The 23,761-nt window shown below is 34.1% G+C and overlaps 2 protein-coding genes across 2 annotated transcripts; both read right to left on the reverse strand.

Moving 5' to 3' along the window:
• Positions 1-12,916: 12,916 nt before the first annotated feature.
• Positions 12,917-13,480, reverse strand: LOC115990803 (agamous-like MADS-box protein AGL29). The gene has a single exon (XM_031114587.1). It carries the CDS (start codon positions 13,478-13,480, stop codon positions 12,917-12,919), a length of 564 nt encoding a protein of 187 aa, XP_030970447.1.
• Positions 13,481-22,566: 9,086 nt separating this feature from the next.
• Positions 22,567-23,220, reverse strand: LOC115990804 (agamous-like MADS-box protein AGL62). Its single transcript, XM_031114588.1, has one exon. The coding sequence runs from the start codon at positions 23,218-23,220 to the stop codon at positions 22,567-22,569; it is 654 nt and encodes a 217-aa protein (XP_030970448.1).
• Between the last annotated feature and the right edge of the window lie 541 nt (positions 23,221-23,761).

Genomic DNA, 23,761 nt, shown 5'->3' on the forward strand with positions numbered 1-23,761 from the left:
AACAGAGCGCTCCACACCTCTACAAGTTTTGAACATGACCAAAGTGCGTGAAGTTCGTCTTCCGAATGGGTCTTGCACTCTTCGCACGTATCCAAGGCGGTGATATGCCTGCGTTGGAGGTTGACCATAGTTGGGAGAGACCTGTTACACGCTCGCTAGGCGAAATGTTTTATTTTATTGGGCACTCTTAGCTGCCAAAGGTCTTTCCAGAACTTGTTTTGTTGTGCTGACGAGGAGGTACCTGCAATGTTAGTTGAAGCATGGGAAACTAAAAGCCTATAAGCACTCTTAGTTGTGAAAATACCAAAGGGAGTAAGGCCCCAAATAATCCAATCTTGTGGGAGTCTGGTGCTCAGTGGTATACCGCAAATAGTGGCTGCTTCATGCGGTAGAAACAAGCGCTGGATTTCAGAGCATTTCCATTCACCTGTCTCAGCATTAATGAGAGTATTCACCCTTCTGTTCGGGTCAATAGTGGGCAGAGGTGATACAACATTTCTGTGTGATTGAACCGGCAGCCATCTATCTTCTCTGATTCTGACAGAGCTCCCATTCCCTACCCTCCATACCATCCCTTTTTGGATAACATCCCTAGCACTTAAAATGCTCTTCCATGCATAGGAACCCGTGGTAGACTTTTTAGCTTCCATGATCGAACAATCGGGGAAAAATTTAGCTTTGAAGACTCTATGGCATAGGGAATCCAGATTATTAATCATCCGCCAAACTTGCTTAGCCAACAAAGAATCATTGAATTTCTCAATGTCCTTAAAACCCATTCCTCCTTTCCCCTTGTCCTCACAAAGCCTTTCCCATTTCACCCAATGCACCTTTTTATTTCTACCATCATACCCCCACCAAAACTTTCTAATGAGCGTTTCCAATTCCTTAATCAACTCTTTAGGGAGTTTGAAACAACTTATAGTGTATGTAGGGATGGCCTGAATGAGGGATTTAATCAAAATTTCCCTACCCGCTTGGGAGAGGAGTTTCTCCTTCCACCCTTGTAACTTTCTCCACACCCTTTCTTTAATATAGGCAAAGCTATGTTTCTTCGCTCGACCTACCAAAGCTGGTAATCCCAAATATTTCTCATATTGGCGAATAGCAGGCACACCTAGAATATTCTGAATCCGGGTTTGCATATCTGGCTGTGTGTTGGTGCTGAAAAAAGTATTAGTCTTATACCTGTTTATTTTTTGCCCCGAACCTCTTTCATAGACCGAGAGTAAGTCAAGAATTTTATGGCTAAGTCAAGAATTTTATGGCACTCCTCCTCCTTTGCTTGACAAAACAGAACACTGTTATCAGCAAAAAATAAATGGGAAACCCGAGGTCCATTCCTGCATATAGAAACACCTCTGATATCCCCATTAGCTTCAACCTTTTTTAGCAGCCCTTGTCCCATAGCACATAGTAAAAATAAATAGGGCGATAAATGATCACCCTGTCTGAGCCCTCTAGTTGGCTTGATGTCTCCCATTGGTTGGCCATTGAGCAAGATAGCATAAGAGACTGAAGTCAAATAAGACATAATAAGAGTCACCAGTTTTTCAGAAAAACCCAATTTCTTCATTATTTTCTCCAAAAAGACCCATTCTATCCGGTCGTAAGCCTTACTCATATCAAGTTTTAGTGTCATAAACCCCAATTTACCTTGAGTTTTCCTCTTAAAATAGTGTAAAGTTTCAAATGCAACCAACACATTATCTGAAATTAATCTACCAAAGAGGAAACCACTTTGGGATTCAAAGACCAAGTTTGACAAAATTATTTTCAACTGATTAACCAACACCTTAGCAACCAACTTGTAAACCACATTGCACAAGCTAATCGGTCGAAAGTCAAAGACTCTTTTTGGGTTCTTTATTTTTGGAATAAGAGATATGAAAGTTGGATTTAGGGACTCAGAAACCACACTAGAATTTAAAGCATTTAGAACCATAGTAGTTACATCCTTACCAACTATGTGCCAAAAAGTCTTATAGAAAATAGGAGACATACCGTCGAGCCCCGAGGCGATAAGAGGTGCCATTTGTCTAAGGGCTTGATCCACCTCCTTTGCCTGAAAGTCACGGTCAAGAGATGCACACATCTCAGCAGTTACTGTTGATTCAATCCCATTCAAAATAGCATCAAACCCATCCGGTTGGGAAGTAGCAAACATATCCTAGAAATATCTTTCAATGATCTTACCCATCTCAGCTTCATCCTCCATCCATAACCTAGCTTTATTTTCTAAACCTGTAATGTAATTCCTCTTATTCCTTTGGCTAGCTCGGCAATGAAAATACCGAGTGTTCAGATCACCCTTCTTTAGCCATGCTGTTCTTGCTCGTTGCTTCCACATGCATTCCTCCTCCCTTTTTCAACTTATCAATGTCACTTCTCAATTGGAACACACAGCTTGGGTTTGTGTTGTAACCACCCGATTCCTCCACATAATGCAACTCCTTTAGTTTCTTTGTTAGAGTGCTACGGACATGGCCAGAAGCTGACCGATTCCATTCCTTCAGTTTTTCTTGGCACTTAAATATTTTCTGGTTTAAACCCGTGACCAAGGGACCCTCACTGCTATCACCCCATGAATCCCGAACCACTACTTCGCATGACTCCTCTTTTATCCACATTGCTTCAAACCTAAATGGATGACCTTTACAGTAGAAACGTTTAAACTCTGAATCTGTGCACAACAGTAGGGGCTTGTGATCGGAATGGTAGGCATCAAGGTGATGGACTCGGGTAGATGGAAAACGCAACATCCAGTTCACAGTGGCTACACTCCTATCCAACCGAATCCACACATTACGATCTCCAGGCCTCCTGTTGCACCAAGTGAAAGGAAAACCACTGAAACCCAAGTCTTTTAATCGACAAAAATCTAAAGCATCTCTAAAGGATTGCATTTGTCTCTCCGGTCTGTCAAGCCAACCCTGCTTCTCTTCCCCCAACAAGATCTCATTGAAGTCACCTAAACAAATCCAAGGATGAGAGGAACGACTACTAAGATCCCGAAGTAGTGACCAGGAGTCTTCCCGGTTGGCAGTATCAGGGTCACCATAGAAACCCATAAACCACCAGGCATCATCAACTCCATGATCAATAAAAACATCAATATGACGCTCAGAATAAGACTGAACATCCACCTGAAAATCTGTTTTCCACAATAATGCTAAGCCCCCTCCATTGTTAACCAGTGGGACTACAAAGGTATTTGTAAGCTGTGTCTTTCTGCCAATTCTCTCAATGGTAGACTTCTCACTCTTTGTCTCCATCAAGAAACCCATTTTGGGATCTTTGTTGCCAACCATAGCAACTAGTTCATCTTCTGTCTGTGGGTTCCCAAGCCCACGACAGTTCCAACTAAGGCAAGTTATTGGATTGGGTGGGACTGGGAACCAGTCTCCACCTATAAATTTTCCTTGTTCTTCAATCCTTCTACCAACACTCTCTGTCTTTTAACCCCCTGTACTTTTGCTTAACTCGATACAGAGCGTTTTACCAATAAACTCTCATTTGACAACTCCTCATTAATGGGACTAGTATTATGTGCAAGCTTCTTAAAAGTTCAGAGGGGAGTGGATTGAGGTAAAGGCCTTAATTGGTTTGTGCAATCTCCCAAAGGAGGCTTTACGTGAACTGCTTCTGCATGGCTAATATTAGTGTCCACCAACCCACTATAAGTGGGTGGGGTCAAATGTCCCAAAGTAGGTTCCCTAGCATCATGTTTATCCACACTTAGCCCATGAATGATTTTAGCCAACAATTCTGTGCTTCCATTATTTGAAGTACTGTTCACGGTCCTACCATTGTTTGACAACTTCTCACCCTTTTGGACCGGCTTGAATGGGATGGCATCCTCCATGATAACTTCCTGAATAGAACTAAACTCTTCATTGAATACCGCCTCTTGCTCTGAGCCCCGTCCTTGTTTGTTAACTGTATCTGTGGATGGATTTTTTTCCTTGCTACCTGATTTCCTCCACCATGGAGCATGGCTCCGAGCCCTCCCCTATATAACCGCAATTGATTTCCTCGAAGATCGAATCGTTTTCGCCCTCATCCAGTCCCCAAATTGTTGCTTATCCTTCTTCAGACTGCCCTTACCCCTAAGCCATAGTTCGTACTCTCGTTCGCCATGCGTTAAAAGCCCACACCAATAGCAGAAGTTGGGAAGGCGTTCATACTTGAGCCCAACCCAACCTAACTGCTTCCCTTCAAACCAAAGCTGACGACATCTCGGCAGTGGCTTGGTGGTATCAATGGATAAACGGACCCTCAGAAACTCTCTTCCCTCCCCATCGTCCTCTGGGTCTACTACATCAATAACCTTTCCAATGGAATTGCCAATAGCTTCACCTGTAGCCTGGTTGAGACTTGTTGGTAGGAGATTATGCAACTAAACCCAGAAGTTAGCCCTAGAAAACTCCAACAAAGGGACTTTCTCCATGTAATTCACATGCTCAAACACAACTATATTTTTATCAAATGTCCATGGCTCAAACTCAAGGACTTGAGCAAGATCCAGTGCATCTGAGAATTCGAACAGCAGAATGTTGTCACCAAGATCTCGGTGTTTGAGTTCACCAGTGGGCTTCCACAGTGGTTTGAAAGTGCGGGTAGCAGACTCTACGTTCAGTGTCCGTTTTGTGAAAAATCGACCCGCCAACCGGTGCACCACCTCCTCCACCGGTTTTGGCACCTCCGCCCCATGTTCCTCCTCATCATCCAATGTAAGACGTGACCATAGATTCTCTAAGCTAGCCATCCTCAAGATACACTGACTTCCAAAAAACCTGTAGCCCCAAACGCTAAAGAAACCACACCACACAAAGGAAAACATGAACAAAACAATTCGTCTTACCAAAGTTTGGATACTCTGGAGGGTACAAAAACCTAAACCTAGGAAAGGGACAATATTCTACAAGCAGCGTGGGAAAATCCTAGCAGCCAGAGAAACCGTGGTAAAAAATTTATGAATTTCTTTTAACGAATGCAGAGAATTATCTTTTGCGTAATAATAAAATTTAGTTTTTGAAGTAATATTAATAAAATTCTGTTAACACAATTTAATAAACATGAGCTACAAATATTTCAAGCTAAAAATATTTATTTAGAAAAAAAAAAAAAAAGAACATCTTTATTCTCATCCTTCTCTTTTTGTAAATAAATTAACTTTATTAAGAAGAAAAAGCTACAAATATGATGCAACTTTAGTTTTTTTCCTTTGATTTTTTTATAGATACAATAAAAATAATAAATGCTCTTTATCATCACATTATAGGCCAAAATGGGCATTTGCCCCTTTTGTCCAAAACAAGTAACAAAATGTCCCTATTCTAAAACAATCTACTCCCTCCGTCCCACTTTGTTTGTTCTCTATTACATTTTGGGATGTCCCAAAATATTGTCCTATTTCTAAAAATAAAAGTCATTAATTTACTAATGTTCTTATTATAACCCTATTAATTTATTAATTCAATTTTTTGATAAATTTATTTAAGGGTAATTTTGGAAACTTATACATTTTTAAAAGATAGACAAAACAATAAATGATGTTCCTTTAAAAAATTTGACTTTTCAAATAGGATAAACAAATTGGGACGGAGGGAGTAACAAAATACTCTTGTTTTGAAACTCGATTTTAAAAAAATTGAGTTACTTGCAAAATGTTACATGGAACTCGAGTTCCATGTTTTTATTTTATTTTATTTTATTTTATTTTATTTATTTATTTATTTTTTAAGTTTTTTACCTATAACTTGATTTTCTAAAAATCAAGTTTTTCATTGAAACTCGATTTTTAGAAAATCGAGTTTAAAATAGGGGCATATTGCTAAACAGTTTTAGAACAGGGGTATTTTGCTATTTGTTTTAGGCGAAATGGGCAAATACCCATTTTGGCCTCACATTATAGCACAAACTAGTTTTGGAGAAGATAAAATTCAAATTTAGATCCTTTATTTGACAACATAAACTTTATTAATTAAACTAACTAGAACTCACCATATTAATAGTAACTTTTCAAAAGAATCTCCAGTCTTTACTTTGGGTGTAAGATTGTTTTTCCGGGAAATTATGTGTGATCTTTTCCAAAATTTTCAAATGATTCTCAATAACTAAAAACCGTAGGTGTTGAAGATTTCGAAAATTCCAAATTTGAAAAAAGAGTGAGAGTAGTAGACAGTGTTTTAAGGCTGGCACCTAAATGTAAAGGCTCTGAATCATTCATTTTTAGTCCTAATTTTTCATGGTTGGTCGGCCTAAAAATTAAAATTTTCTTTATGCTGACTTAAGATCTTCTGAGAATAATAGTTTTGTTTCCTTTTTATTGTCTGCTCTTTCTGTGTGTTTATATTTTCTTTTATTTGATGCTCATTTTTTTTTTCTTTTGAGTACTGAAATGAAATGCTCCGACTTGATAAGCATTCTCTTAATGAGAATCCTTTTATAAAAGAGTACGTGGTTTTAGACAAAAGATAATTTAGGCATAAAGTAGCTGGATTTAAAAGTGAACAGAATCACCTAATTTCTTTGTAGGTTTTTTTTTTTTTTTTTTTTTTACAAGATAGAATTCTATTTTAACATAATATAAGTGTATATGTGTGTGAAGTTTCCTCCTAGAAACTTGAACCCCGACCCTTACCCTCACTTCACAAGCACTCATACTTGTAGAATGACCATCACGTTAAGGGTGTGCGGTGGTGAGGATAATTAATTTGTGGCTAAAAAGAAAATAAACATAAATTAAGACATGTGATGTGACTATAAACTATAAAGTGAATTGAATTAGTTATGAAGTGATACATTAAATAAGCGAAGTTTTGCATCCATAATATTTTCACAACAAATTATAGGTGGTTAATTATTATTGGTTATAATTTGAATTTAACACTAAAACTACTTTTTTGCCTCACCAATAACAATCAGTAACAACTTGTCACTCAAGATTTGTTATGATAGTGTTATGAAAATATTGTGAATATTGCATTTCTCTTAGGGGCGTTTGATTCGCTATGATGCGCCTTTGATGTGATGCACTTTACAATGATGTAATATTAAGAATTTTAGTTTATTTTATTTTTTTCTTACATTATCATAATTTAAAATTATAAAATATATCACATTGCCTTAATCTTGTCACATTCTTTTTTTTTTTTTTTTTAATTAAAAAAAAGAAAGGTGATAAGATTAAGGTAATGTAATATATTTTGTAATTTTGTATTGAGATTATCACCTTCCTAAATAATGTAATGTTGTATTCTTGTATTGAGATTACTTTAATGTAAGATTATAATAATGTAATATTATGATGTAATGTAACATCACGGTGAACCAAACACCTTTTAAAAAAAAAAATTTGAGATAGTTTTAACCTATGACATTCACTCCTGATAATAATTCTTTATCATCAGACCAAGATACCGTACCAATTAGTTTTTGGTATAGACGGGGATTAAACCCCACATTTCTTATTCAACCATTAAAGATTTTACCAGTTAAGCTAATTGGAACCCCTTAAAATTAAATGTTGAAATGCATATGCGCTCAAGTAAAGATATAAGTTTCTATAGCATAGATGAATACTGCTTGCAGGCTTTGATTATGACTATGCCATCTGGGTTAGAAAAATGAGGGTGTTCGATTCTTTTGGTAGCTGAAAAAGAAGAAGAAAGATTTCTTTTGCTCTAATTTTACGCCATATTCCTCTAAGCTTTGAAATTTATCAAAGAAATTGATTTCATAAATATATATATATATATATATATATATATATATATATATATATATGCACGCATGATCTTAAAAATTTCTCTCGTAATGATATACTGATATGGGTTAATTTCAGGCTAGAGACTAGAGTGATGTTCTAATCAATAATTGCTATCACATGCACCTATTAATGTTGCTCCATGCTTTCATTTTGTTGGTTCTTAATAATATACATATTAGTGTGCAAATCTAATTTTGTGTGCTTACTTGGCAAGATGTTGTGTGGGATGCTGATATGGCAGATAACTTGTTTGCTAACATAGCACCTAGGGCCAATGTGTCACCACGTCATCCGTATCAATATCTAATAATTGAGAGACGTGTGCAAAAATAACCACCCACTAACACATGTCTTTCAATTGTTAGTAGGTTAGTTATTTTTTACTGACATATCTCACACTTATTTGATTTTGATACCGTTGACATGATATTTTTTGATACCAAATACCTTCTCCTACGTGTAAATGACACATGGACAAATGTGTGTCGAGCATGTGCTAGCTTGTGTTAGACATGTGACAGCACGTGTGAAGACTAGAGGATGTGCGGGCTGGTCTGGTCCTAGAGGTGCATGGGACATTATGCAAAAGCTCCAAATGGTGCATTGTGGCCCATGGTTCCTTCCGTTTATGATGGTTCGACAGCAGTTGGATAGATCAGAGTGAAATCTATCCTGTAGTAGTGGTGATGTGCTGAACAGAGTTGCATGGTATGGTGTTCGAAAAGAGGCAGAGTCGGTAGACTGGGAAAACAAGAACAGTGACAGCGGAAGACTAATTGGAGACCCTAATACTTTTAAACACAAGACTTTTAATTATGATACCATGTTAAAGTTTGAATGATTGTGTAAAATAAAGTGCAAATGTCTACCGTATATATGTTAACACATAATGTGTGTTATTATACAAGTGATATAAGTATGGTACAAAAAATCTGGAACAATGGGCCTAAATCCATTTGGCTTGTATTCTAACACATTTAAATCCATAATTTATTCCGCATGTACTTCTACTTAGAGCAACCACATCAGTCCATCTATAATCTTCTAAAATAGAAAAAGTTACCAATTTTACACATTTTGAGCAAAAAAACACCCACATCAATGGGTGTAAAAATGTGTAAATGTACACGCATGAACAGTAACCGTGCATATATACACGATTACTATTCATGTGTAAACGATTTTTTTTATCCTTTTTTTCTCTCTCCTCTAACAAACTACTTCTCTTCTCAGCATTTACAATAACCCAACGTGCCAGAATAAAAAGAAGGAATAAGAAAATAACCACCCAACCACCAAACCCAGTGCCACCACCAAACACCGCAACCTAGCACAGAGAATTAACCCAAAATCAATGGAAAAGCAATTAGAAAATCCAACTCAAAATCAAGACAAACCCATTGGAAAACCCAACTCAAAATCAATCAAAACTCACCACTAAACCCAACCCAAAAACAGTCCAAACCCATTGGAAAACCCAACCCAAACCATACTCAACGGAAAACTCATGTGAAATGCCCAACAGAGCCGGATCTGCTGCCACTTCTACCGTCCAATGGTCTTCCATTGCTGCCACCAGATTTTTCATTGCTATCGTCGGTTAGGGGTGGGAGGCGAAGGGTCGTCAGTTGGGGCTGGGAGGTGAAGGGTCAATGGTGGAGGAAAAGAGGGAGCGGCGCAAGAAAGAGGGAAGGCAAAAGCGAGAGGGAGGCCGAATTGATGGAGGGCTAAGGTGGTGAGCTGGATCGGCAATGAGCTAGATCGGCGGCGATGGCGAGCTGGGTGAGGCAGTTGTGAGGAAGAGAGTGAGGGAAAGAGAGGAACGGGTGAATGTGTAAAAATGGGTGTTTATGAGAGAGAATGAGTATTAATAAATATTAATAAATAAGAAATAATATTATTTAATTAGAATAGATTTGTAAAATAGATAAACTGATGTGGATGTTTTGGAAATGTGATAATGTAAAATAGACGGAAATTTTTAGACTAACTAATGTGGTTGCTCTCATTCTTTTTAATTTTTATCTCTTGTTTTCCGAATATTTATAATATATTATAAAACTTTGAATATATATTTTATCCTAAAAATTACTAATTATCTCAGTGTTCTTTTGGAAGGAAAAAACAATTGATAGGATCATATTCATGAGTTTCTTTCTTTCTTTTTTTATAAGAAAATCAAATTCCTAAGTTGGAATGACAATATGACATATATAATATAATTTAATATAGGATTCATTGTGTATATCAAGTTACTTCCACTTCTTATAACTCCATATTCAATGATCCGATGGTCATGAACTTATCATACCACCAAGTCGAGGATTATTAGGTAATTCTTTGTAGGATTTTGATCCACATGAAATATATACAATAAAAGACTCTCATATTTACATATTTTAGCTTTACTTTTACGTTAATTTGTGATTGATTAGAAGTTATCTTTGTCTTACAGATAATAAAGGTTATTAGCGTACATGTTGAACAATTTACAAGGGCAAGGTAAAACTACATGGTAGGCCAATTTGAGAGATCCAGCCCAGTCATATGTGAAGCAAAGAGAAGCATTAGGAAAAAGATAATGATAATAAATAAAAAATAAGAAGAAGAGACCTGGAAGGCGAAAAAAAAAAAAAAAGGTGAGACCGATTGTCAATCTTTTTTTTTTTTTTTTTCAAAAGAATAGGACAAAAAGGAATTGAAAGAAGTTTCAATGGGATAAGAAATGTACACCTAGGGGCTTTGTGTCTTAATTGAATGTTTGTTGTGGGTCTACCAATCACTTCACCAAAACACAATCGAGGAAGTTTTTATTTGGGCCACTTCGGTTTTGGTCCTGTAAAAGAAAGGCCTTAGGTCAATTGCTGTTTATTTGGGCCACTTTGGCTTCAGCACTTGGTCTAAATCCCGCTACATATCACACGGAATATTTGATTTCATGCTTTGTTTTAATGTATAACCCAACAATACCAAGGGATTGGGCCGAAGTTACTTATGCATGAAAATTATTAAGTATTCTCATAATATAATTATCGAATACTTTATCTTCTTTCATGTATAGTCAATAAAGAATATCACATTATTGTACTCTATGAATACTTACTTATTCGGGCCTTGGAGTAAGGTCATGGTTTTGGTGGTGATGCTGAACTCAGGAGAGATGGTGCGATGGAATTCTTTAAATTGGGGTTTTTGGTAGCTTAATAATTTTTTGTTTTGGGTAAAATTATGTTCTTAAGAAATTGGTTTTTAGTCTCACACTCTCACATCTCGGAATTAGTATGTTTTTTATTACAAACTTTTTTCTTTTCTTTTTTTGAGGGACATATTACAAACTAATTGAAAAATTATTTAGTTTATTTCTTCATCTTAGAAATTGCCTTCGAGAATAATTTTATGAGAACACATCCAAAAAAGATAGACAAATATAATAGCCGATTTTAAAATTTTCTAGCACATATTATGAATATTCTATTCATGGTACATAAAAAAAAAAAAAAAAGAATATTCTATTCAAACACAGATGCTCAAGTAATCAACCAAATTCCTAACTAAGAAGGAATACGATTCAAATACAAGGCTGCTCAACTTTTAAGCCTAATTGCTTGTGTATACTCTGATTCAGTGCCAGAATTTGATTTCAAAGGAAACAAAATTTACGTACACATATATTTTATTATAACATTGCAATTGACGCTAAAACATTTAAAAAAAAAAAAAAACCCATTTATTCTATTCTTTTTTCTTTTTTTTTTCCAAATGAATGTTGTGAGGTAATGGTGTATTAATTGTAACTAGCATGTAATCCATGCAAATGCATAGATGCATTTAAAATTAAACATATAATTTTTATTATAAAAATATAAATAATTAGTCAAATTATTAAAAACAATAACAAAACTTAGGTATAATACCTTAGCACTGTTCCTTAAATTTCCCTCTTAAAATTTAGCCATGTGACTATTTAACTAAAAAATATACTTCCATCTCATGAGAAAAAATCCACATGACAGAATCTTAAAAAGGAAACCTAAGGAACAACACCTAAATACTGTACCTAAGTCTTACTTTTTAAAAAAATAGCATATAACACATGCATATAGATACATTTAAAATTAAACACAATTTTTATCATAAAAATATAAAAAATTAGTCAAATTATTTTTTTGAAAAAGTAAACATAATTAGTCACATATTAAAATCATTACCAAAATTTAATACTACTTATGATCATTTTTTTTCTAGTTTTTAATAAGATAGAGCATGTAGTGATTTTTGTTATGTAGTGATTTTTATTGAACATATGTGGTTGGTTTTTTTATTATAAATTTTATAATTCATTAATATTAGATTTTTAGTATTTTGCACTCATTAATTCACTTGACACAAAAATTAAAAAAAAATTAAATGAGTGTATGACACAAACTTAAGTAAATAATTATGATGTGGTCCTCACATAAATTTAGACACATGGCACAAAATTTGATTCTAATTTCAAATTATAATTCAACTTTTTCTTAACTTTACCTATTAATATATATATATATATAGATTATGGAATAAAAAATTATATCAGCAAAAAATTCATAAAATAAGTTTACCCAAAAAGAAAAAAGCAGAAGAAATCCAAGTATTAAAGTATAATATCTTCTCAAAAAGAAGTATTAAAGTATAATATGACATAGGTGAGTTGGAGAGGGGGTAAAATAATTAAATTAACTCATTTAATTATTAACTAATAGATTTTACGATTGAAGTGAATCGAATTAATGGGTTGAAGTGCCTATACAAAATCGTAGCAATAATATATTTTATGTTTTTACTTGTAAATATTATATAGATAACATCAATCAACCATAAAGATAAACACTTCAAGTTTAGTTTTACCTATAAGTGATTTATACTACTTATTTATCTAAGTAACATGTGTAAATATGCGTTTTTTGCCCATAATTCTGTTCTTGTCCAAGCAAACACAATTGGATATACCGATAATAATTTTCAATCATTCAAAAGTTACAACAATGGAGATACATAAGAGACATTTTGATCATTTAGCACATATAGGGAAAGTTTTTCAAGGATTACAGACCATTAACTTAACAAAAAGTCATACAGAATATGGTTCAAATACATGTATACTCAATTAGCTTTTTTAGAAACTGACATATCAGCCTCTTGGATAGGTTTCTGTGCCAAGAGCAGCAACGAAAATGAAGCTTCCATCTCACATACTCGAGCTTTTACATTCTCACGAAGCTCCTCCAGCGATCCCTTCAATTTTTCAAGCTCATGCAAGCTGAGCTCATCGATCTGAGTCTGGCAATTTTGTGGTCCTTTTGCTTTCTTAGCCTTCTGATCAAGACTCTGTGCCTTCTTCTTTTCAGCTTGTAGTCGCTTCATCACATCAACAAGTTGCTGATTAAGCCTGTCAACCTTTGCATTCTTTGAAGAACCAGCACGAGCCTTAACATTTGGTACTTCTTGGTCCTGATTTAGAAACCTGTCTGACACTGAATCAACAGTTGGGTGGCCAAATGAGAATGGCTTACCTCCTGGAGAGAAAACAACTATGGCAACTTCTGCGCCACACAGAGTTGCAAGCTCGTTTGCTTTCTTAAAAAGGCCAGTCCGGCGCTTGGAGAAGGTCACCTGTCTGGAGCTGTTGTCCTTCACCATCTTCATCTCGATTTTTCGCCTTCCCATTATCCCTATCGATCCTATCTAAATCACCAGAAGTTTTTAGGGAGAGGGATAAGAATTTTTGAAACTATTTGATTCAAAAAGCAAATGAGAGAATTTTTTTTTTTTTTTTTGAGAAAAAATGAGAGAAATTGAGAGTGAAGAGAGATGTGTGTGAATTAGGAACTTATATTGTGTTTCTAATATTGGACAATTAATCCTACATTGTTTCTATATATGATTTTTCATTGATAATATGGAAGGCTTTTGACTATCTTTCTTATTTTGTGTGACAACTTAATTAGTTTTGGTTGGTATCACTTAATTCTTGCTGACCACATAAAGTTCTGAGGAAAAAAAATTAAATTTCAAGCTAATTTTCTTAAATATATTCCCTTCAAAACATTTTCCTCGTGTGGCTAGTCCACAATACTATTGGGTGTGCATCTTGTCTCAGCTAGCCACCTAACCATAGGCTCTTTTGAATTGGTTAAATAATTATGCTACTTGACGAATAATTTGTAATTCAATTAGTACTCTTGATGTTTACAATAAAAACGTGCGTCCTTGCAACTATTAAATAATATAGAAAAGAAAAAAAATGCTAATTGCCGAAATATTTGTAATTCAACTAGTAATTTTTATTATTTTCAATAAAGATGTACCTCCATACTTCAAACCCTATCCTCTTTACTTGTAACTATCAAATAATATAAAAAAGAAAAAGAAAAAAAGAAAATAGGGGGGGGGGGGGATTCTGGGTATAGAGTTTATTGTAAAAAATAAAATTAAATAAAAAAACCTGTGGCATTTAAATTTCCTGAATGATGGTTCCAATGAAAAAAGGCAAGTGATTTGTATGAGTTAACGACTAACTAATAAAATGGTTATACCACTAACAACAGTGGTTTCGGCGGCTCAAAATTGGCAAGGACGGGTGAGAACCTTATCAAATGCAGTGGTTCCGGATCCCATGTTTGAAATTGCTGTTTTTGTAAGGGAGTTTTGTCCTTTCTTGTAAATGCATTAAAAAATATTCGTCACTATCTAGTCTATCTTGTTCCAATATATATATTAAAAACCTTGTACCAAAACCAAAATTTTCATATAGGATTGTTATCACATCATTTTGAATGCTTCAGTTATCACTTATCAGAGTACAAAGCATGGTGTTAATTAATAATGACTTTATGCGACTGCGCCTATTTTGTAAGATGATAGAAGCATAGGACTAAAGAGCCTTGCGGTTCAATGTTTACCCATTATCACTGCTGGGGAGAGAATACTTTCAGGGAGATTTTAATTGGGTAAAGACATTACTTAATCCAAAAAAACTTAACACTATGAGTTTGGACCCAATTATGTATATTATATTAACCACTCACTATTTTCATTATTATTCAATATGAGACTTCACTCATACTCCTATACTCAATAATATCCTCCTCACGTATGAGTCTTTACCTCTCTATGGGTTTCAATACCTCTTTGTGGGTTATGAACAAGTCCTACTTGCTCTCTCTTACCTTATGGATTTTTTATTCATCAATGTATCATCCATATGCCTCCCGTACATCATCTATGTAAATTAAACATCCATGTAAATTAAACCACGTGTCAACCCCGCATATTTATCCATAGAAGCCAGCCCACACTTCAATACTGATTTGATAATAAATTCAACTATTATAATTAATTACATTATTTCTCTTAAGCTTTTTCCTAACTCGAGATCCACCCCAAATGCAATAATAAATCTTTTTGTATAGGTCTCAAGGCTAAAAAAAAGAAAAAATTCATTTGTTTCTTTTTTGTTCTCATACACACTATTTTTTTTTTTTTCACTTTTGCTTCAATTAACACTCTTTAATTCTTTTCCTTTTTTAACATGTGGCACTCACCTAACACTCTCTATTTGAGCTCCCTATTGTATGAAAAAAAGGGAAAAAGAAAAGCTAGCATGACTTTTAGAGTCAAGGATGTTAATTTCGTACCGTACCGGCCGATATGGCCGGTATATATCGTACCGACCAGTGCACCGGTACAAGTACACCTATTGTTTCATACCGGAAAAAATACCGGTCGTACCGGTCTTGTACCGGCCTTACCGGCGAAATCCGGCTGTTTCGGCCGGTAAAAATGTTTCGGACCGGTACAAACAAGAAGAAAAAAGAAAAAGAAAAGGAAGAAGAAGATGAGAAAAAGTAAGAAAGGGAGAGAAAGAGGTAGAGCAAGTTAAGGCCAAAGCTGTGAGAGAGAAATAATTTGTTGCTTTACTGTGTGTTTGAAAAACTGGGGAAGACATCCAGCCGCTTCTTCTTCTTCTTATTTTTCTTCTTCTTCAGTTTTGACCAAGACTAAGGGCCTGTTTGGGTATGGAATTTTCGTCACTCAATTTCCATCACTCAATTTCCATCACTCATTACTCATCACTCATAACTCATCACTCATCACTCATCACTCATCACTCAATTTTTCACATCCGTTTGCCTTCATCACTCAGTTTTCATCACTCACTATTTTTCACACTATTTGGAGGGCCCACACCTGTCACGGTACAGTGTTTTTTTTTTTTTTTTTTTTTCACTAGCAGCTTCTTCTTTTTCTTTTTTTTCCCCTCCTGGGTTGGCTATTCGGTCTGGGTTTTTTTTTTTTTTTTTTTTTTTCACTAGTTGGTGAGTCTAGGTACTTAAAAAAAAAAAAAAAAAAAAAAAAAAAAAAAAAAAAAAAAGCCCAACGCCAACCCAAAAAAAATAAAAAAAAAAAAGGCCAACGCCAACCCAGAAAAGAAAGAAAAAAAAAGAGACAGCCAACGCCAACCAGAAAAAAAAAAAAAAAAAAAAAAAAAAAAAAAAAAAAGCCAACGCCAACCCAGAAAAGAAAAAGAAAAAGGAAAAAAAAAAAAGTCAAAAGGTGGTCAAAAGTTGCGGCTGTGGGTCCCTCATGTGTGTTTATTTACGGAAATGCCATTGAGTTATGAGTTATGGAAACTGAAAACAGCCTTTTGTTGTTTTCAGTTTCCATAACTCATAACTCAAAAATCAGAGAATTGAGTGATGGAAACAGAGTTATGGAAACAGAGTTATCGTTTGGCCAAACAACCTTTTTGCTATGGGTCCCACCATTTTTGAGTTATGAGTTATGAAAACTGAGAATTGAGTTATCAAAAAACTCAATCCAAACGGCCCCTAAACTCTCTTCTTGTGCTTTCTGTTTTAGCTGTGTGTGTGTGGCTCTTGTTTAATTGTTTTGTGTGAGTTTTAGTTTTGTGTGTGGCTCTTGTTTAGTTGTTTTGTGTGAGTTCTGACACACCCACGTGAACTCTAATGAGTTCAAATTTCCAACATGCTTTGACTTTTAGGTTGGCTGCCACTCACATTTGGTAAGCAATTTTATGTTTTTTTTTTAATAATTAATATCATCTTTTTATCTTTCATTATTATTACAATCTAGTATGTCAATTTACATTATTGGTTTGATATTTGAGCAAAAATTAATCATATTAAAAATAAGCAATTAATTTAGAAAAATATGCTATTATAAATTTAAGGATTCTTATATAGATTTATAAATAATTCTAAATAAATAATCAAGTATGTATAATAATAATAATAATAATAATAATAATAATAATAATAATAATAATAATAATAATAATAATAATAATAATAGCGATAAACCCGAAACGGTACACCGGTATTGACCGGTATCCGAAATATATCGTACCACTCGCCAAACCGGTATAGCCTCCGGTACGATATTGACTTCCTTGTTTAGAGTTATGATATTAATGACATAGTTGTTATCACTTCATATCACTGGCAGAGCCATGGGGTGAGAGGGGGCACTTGCCCTCCCTGACCTCCTCAAAAATTCACAACCAATGTTATCGTGGTATTATGTTTGTAATAGATCTAATAGGCCTTGAAACTGAGTAATTCTTAGGTATTTCTGAAGTAAAAAGAATGATGTTTCCTCCTTTCATATTTATGGTGGAGTTCACTCATTAGATTCATAGTGGGGTTCACTATGAATTTTAGAAGAAGAAGCAACATTTATTCATGCTCCGAGAATACCTAAGAATTTTCTCTTGACACTAAAGATTTTATGTACTCTATGCAAAAGAGCACCATTTTTAATATTTAAAAAAAAAATAAAAGTAACGACTATTGAGTGGGTTCCACTTAAAACTCAAAATTTTATTTACTTTCAATGGTTTCTCACAGAAATTCAATGAATTCAATTCTGGCCTGTTTGGATTAAGAGGGGAGGGAGGGAGAGTAAGGGACAGTAAAGTAGAGTTGGTTGAAAATTAGGCTAATTTTCGAACTCTACTCTACTACTCCTCCCTCCCCTTCAATTCAAATGGACGAGACCCACATAACAATAATTAAAAAAAAAAAAAAATCCATTTATGTACATGACACTAAAAGTTTAAAGAAAATGTTAAATCTGCTGCAATAATATATAGCTAATGCTCTACTTTTTCTTTTTTCTTTTTTGAAAAGAATAGTCAGTACTACTTCAACAGAATAATTGATGAATGCTTAAATTGTATACCAACTTGTAGGTTTATGTAGTAAAATTTGAAGTATCCTTAAAATCATTAAAAGTTTAAAACACTATATTCTCTACTAACATTTTTGTCTTCCATCGCACTGTTTTTTCATAGTTTCAATCTCTAAAATTTTTGTATAAATCCATATTTTAAGTATATGCTAAGGTTGTGAGACACACATATATGTCACTCTATTCTTAATGCTTTTTACAATAACTTATTTTCTCAATTTAAGGAATCAAATTATATGTTTGTACTTTATGCTTAATATATTAATTTGATTTTTATTAACTATGTTTTTTTTTCCGAATCGTTGTTAACTATGAATTGATTAAAAATGTCAAGAGTGAGAGTAAATTAAACTAGGTATGAAAAATAAATTAAAACTTACATTTATATTGGATTTTGTATGTCAATTTCATAGGTATATGAATATAATTATTTATTTTATTAATATCAATAAATATTTTTCAAATGAATGTCTATTATTCTTGTCTCCCGAAGTAAAATCCTGACTCTGTCACTACTTCATTCACACCCTCTTGAGATTTTTCTAAGTGGCCTAATCATCCAAAAATCATGTCTTTATCAAAATTGTGCCTGGGACCCGAGTTAAAGGAAAAAAAAAAAAATTATTGGATGGAAGAATCATCACTTTGTGTCAATTTAGCGCAAATTTAAGGAGAGAACGTCTCAAACACTTATTGATAAGTGTTGGAAAGTTTGACTTCAAACTGATCAAGGTAAAACTAGGGTCGAACGTTGTCAGATTGACACAAGCCAGGCCTTGTTGGAAAGAGCGCGAAATATATTCTACTAGACAAGATTTTGAGCATGGAACACTTCTCAACCGTTGGGCCAAATTGTTCAAGCATGGTGGCATGGGAATGTAGACTTCACAACCTTATTATCAAATCCAAGTCACCAAAAATAGAGGTTAGGAAGGCTTTCCAAAATATATTCTCAAGGGTGTGGTTAGTCAAAGGGGCGATTTTAGACGAGATGGAAAGATATTTGGATTACAATTTAAATGGTGGAGAATATACTTTGAGCTGCTCAACATGTGCTGTGAAAATTACATTTTTCCAAATCTATAAATACCCGCTTCTCCATTCATTCCAACCATTTCATATATTATGGCTCAAGTGGTCCAAATTAATCGTAGGCTCATATACTTGTAGAACAAACTTATATAACCTCATTCTTTAATATATAAATCCTACATTGGATTCATTGTAATACATACAAGTCTTTAATATAATATGTAGCCGTTTAAGAGTTTTATCACTGTAAATATAGGTTGTAAAACCCAACTATGTAGACCTTTATGTGTGCTCTCTCATTTATCCCATAACTTCAAAATCACCATAATAAACCCAAAGCCCTAAAAATTACCATAATAGCTTTAATCTTCACAAATTACTAGAAGACCCCATACAATAACCATATAGTACTACTAGAACTCTAAAAAAAATTATCAAAATACTTGTAGAGCCTGAAAACATGACAATGAAACCCCTCTAGCTAACTTTCGCAAATTACCATAATACCCACAAACACCCAAAATTGCCAATATTTACTTAGGACCCCAAATTGACAAAAATACCCTTTATAACACCAAAATGACCACATTACTACTTAACTCCACCAAGTTTACCTAAATGCCTACAATGATTAGATCCCTCCACCCTAATTTTTATTGAAATGACTAAAAAAAATTGTTAAATTACCAAATGTCCCAAAAGTTTAAGCTTTTGGAATATGGTAAATTTAATCATTTAACCAATACTTACACTCTCTCTTATGTGTGGGCCAAAATTACCTTTTAATAGATGAGGCCCAACACATGGGAATTTAAATGGGAAGTAAAATAGAGGAGACAATGATCGAACTTAGGATCTCATACTCTGATATCATGTTAAATTAACGATTGTCCCCAAAGCTAAGCTTAAACTTTTAGGATATGGTAAATTTAATCATTTAACCCATACTTCTAACAAAAAATACCCCCAAAGCTATGGAATTCACCATATTGACCTTAGACTTCACTAAAACTTTATCAGAATACCATTAGGCTCACTATAAGTCCTAAACCCTAAAACATTTTCCAAAAATGATAAAACGTAGATGTTTTGCAATTAACCCTCGTCAAAACCATTGGTTTCAGCCAAATGCATTATTCTTAATGGATGCATGAAACTTTGGAACATACACCTCTGAATTTGAAACCAATAGTCTGATTTATTAAACATAAATAGTTTACATGAGAAATAGTTAAAATAAAGGAATCATCACTGAATGGATGAAGTGCGGTGTCTTACACCTTCCTAAGACATAACTATATCCTCGAACGTATTTTCTAGTTCAGAACTTGATTGTATCCATCCTTGGGCTAGTAGAATGCGGACACTTTTGACTTAAGATTGGATTTATCAGATAGGTTTTTTCTTGTTGTCTTGGATTCTATAACATTATCATGTAGCTACAACGAAAAGTCAGTATATACTTTAAAAAAAAAAAAGATTTAGATTTCTTTTCCGTCAACATTTTTGTTGACATGAAATGAGTCTTCATCACTAACATTGATGTTGATGCCAAAACTATTAGAACTTTTATTGGCATGTTGATGCAATATAATAGATGACAATCTTTTAAAGGGTTAAACTTGTTACACACAAACTATTTTAAACACTCCAAAAGAAGCTGAAATCATAAGTCACAACTAAATTCAAGATTTCTATTTCTTTTAGGAGTGTGTGTAAAACAATTTGTATGTAATAAATACTACTCAATGTTAAATATATTTTTAATGGATAGGAAAAGCTTAACGGGTAATGCTATTAGTTGATGTGAAAAAGATTAACTTTTCATGTCACTATTTTAGTTTACATGGAAATTCTATTCCACATGTTGTATTGCATCACTATGTAGAAATTATTTGGTTGACACAAAGATATTGTTCATATCATCATTTTATTTTTAGGGTTAACAAAAGTCGAGGGATAATTTTGGATAAAGAAATCACAATATAACTATTACAAATATATGCTATCTATAAGAGGGTTTCCTTCTTTGGATTAGACTTTTATGTGGTTCAGAAATATCCCTAAGCATTACATTTAACAAGAAAAAAAAAAACTTGAGGACAACCTGGTAAAAATATATTTCCAACTCCACTTAAAATGCCTACAAAATATGACACTTTCTTACCAATCTATGTCTTCAAAACAAACTTATCCAAAGTTTGTTTTTTAAAAATGAAAATTATGACACTAGATCAAAAAAATAAAAAGTTTCATTGCATGCGTAAAGCGCGCATGATGAGACTATTATAGTATAATATATTAAAATGAAATATGATTTGAATTCAAATTGAATTCAATCTAGTTTTTAATTATAGTCTATTTTTGCGCCAAGTGTCCATTTTAGTTTTCTTAATTTTGGTGCCAGGTGACCTAATTTAATATTTAATACGAAAGTTGAGATGACCAGCTCACTCTTTAAGATAAGACCATCCCATCATCATTACTATTAAATATTATGCACATATTACTACTAAATTATAAATTACAAGTAAATTATTTTCAAGATTGAAAATTTAGATAAAAACTAAGGGGGAAAAAGCGCAAAATTATCTTCCCAATTGAAGCAAGTGGAAGAACATTAACTGAAATAATCTAGAAGTCATGAAAATGATTTAAGTTATTGATTCGGGACACCATAAAGGAAATCATGCGGTGGTGTGTGCGTGTATATATATATATATATATTTGTGGATTCAATGGTTTATGTATTTGTGTGTAGTTCATATTTTGACTTGGTAATTTCACTCTCCCACCACTGCCTTATATGAACAATATGCCAATCCAACATATATATAACATAATGAACCATTAATGTGGGTTTAGTATAGTTTATATTGGTGAAACAAACAAACTATGTGGGGATTTAACTAAACAATACATAAGAAAAGGTAAAACCTTTTTTTTTTTTTTTTTAAATGTGTATATATGTCTTGCTTTCTAAGATAAGCACAAACAAACAAGCATTCAATAAATTGTCTATTTAGAATTTCAGCAAGATGACAAGATTAAATGATACAACAGACAAAAAATCATCTAAACTCCGGTTTTCAATCATTTTCTTTTTTCTTTTCTTTTTTAATCTCCCTAAAGAGAAGAGCGGGAACTTTTCTTAGGGTTTTGTGTGGTAACTTACTCCTCTCTCTTTCTCTCTCTCTCTTGAAGCCCTTCTATTGAAACCCTTATTTCTGACTTTGGTTTGTGAGAATATATCTTTTGAGACATGACAAACAAGAAAAGCTGCATAGTTATTTGACAAACAAGAAAATATGAAAGTTCATAATTTGCTACAAATCATAGGATCATTATATCCCCTACATATTCCAAAAAGGAAATGAAGAAGAAGAAGATAGATTCAGTTTTTTTTTTTTTTGGTATAAAACCTGAAACATAATATATGAAAAGCTAAAACCTCAAAGATACTCATTCAGAACTACCATGTTCCATTGCTGCAAGCGGCCCATACTCATTCAGAAGTTCCCTGGTCCATAGCCATAGCTGGGAGGAAGGGGAGGATCAGCATCACTGGCATTAGGGATAAACGGGATGGATCCTTGGGAAGAATTTCCAGGAAAATAGGTAGAGGACGAAGGGAGCGCCCCGCCAGCAAAAGCCTTCTCCTTCATATGGTTGCACAGGTTTTTGTGAAGCTCCTCCAATTGAGCGTTCATTTGTTTTAGCTCTTGATAGCCAAGCTCCTCAGTTGGAACCTCCCACCAACCCTTGTTTCCCCTTGCCTTTGTCAGCTTCTGGAGTGCCTTCCCTTGGTCCTTCTCGGCTTCGAGTAGGCTGAGCAGCTCATTGTACTGCTGGTTGAGCTCATTGATTCTCACCCTCCGGTGAGCCTCCACCAAGGGATGGGTGTTGTCACCTTGACCAGGTGGTGGGTTTTGTCTCAAGAAGCGATTGGCCACAGACTCAACCGAGGGATGACCAAATGTAAAGGGCTTTCCTGCTGGTGAGAAAATCACAACACCAACCTCAGCACCACATAGGGTCACCAACTCACTAGCCTTTTTGTAGATACCAGATCTACGTTTTGAGAAAGTAATAAGACGATCATCTTCATTCTCTATTTTCTTCATCTCAATTTTCTGCCTTCCCTTAGTTTTCTTTCCCTCCATGGTTAGAAAACTAGAGAAAAAAGAGATTATTTGCCTTTCTTGTTTGGCTTTGAATTGATGGCCCTCTTGGTTTTGCTGGAGATATATATATATAGAAGAGGTAAAATTAGGTCATTAAATGCTTGCATGCCATTTTATTCTCTCTTTAAGTTGTCTCTTTCTATATACTATCCTTTTACTGTATAAAGAGTGAATTCCTTCGGTCTGGGAACTTATAAATTTCTTTTTACCATGTCAAATATTAATTATTTTTCTCGTCTTTTCCATAAAAAATGTTTATGAATTCAAAGTTCTAATTTTACAAGAACTAGTCGTTAACCCGTGCACAAAATTTATACACATTCACTTTTATTGGTACAATCATTTGAAAACAATTCTAATTAATACCCAAATGTATACCGTGCATTGTAGATCTTGAATGCTATACTGTGCATTTAGGGCTTCTTACATCTGGAGAGAGAGAGTTTGCAGAAACTAAAGAAAATCTCTCTATAATTTAAGAAACACAATATACTAAAATTAAAGAGAGAAAATTTTTGGA

This window comes from Quercus lobata, chromosome 5 (genome assembly GCF_001633185.2).
Source record: "Quercus lobata isolate SW786 chromosome 5, ValleyOak3.0 Primary Assembly, whole genome shotgun sequence".
In the NCBI taxonomy this organism is placed as follows: domain Eukaryota; kingdom Viridiplantae; phylum Streptophyta; class Magnoliopsida; order Fagales; family Fagaceae; genus Quercus; species Quercus lobata.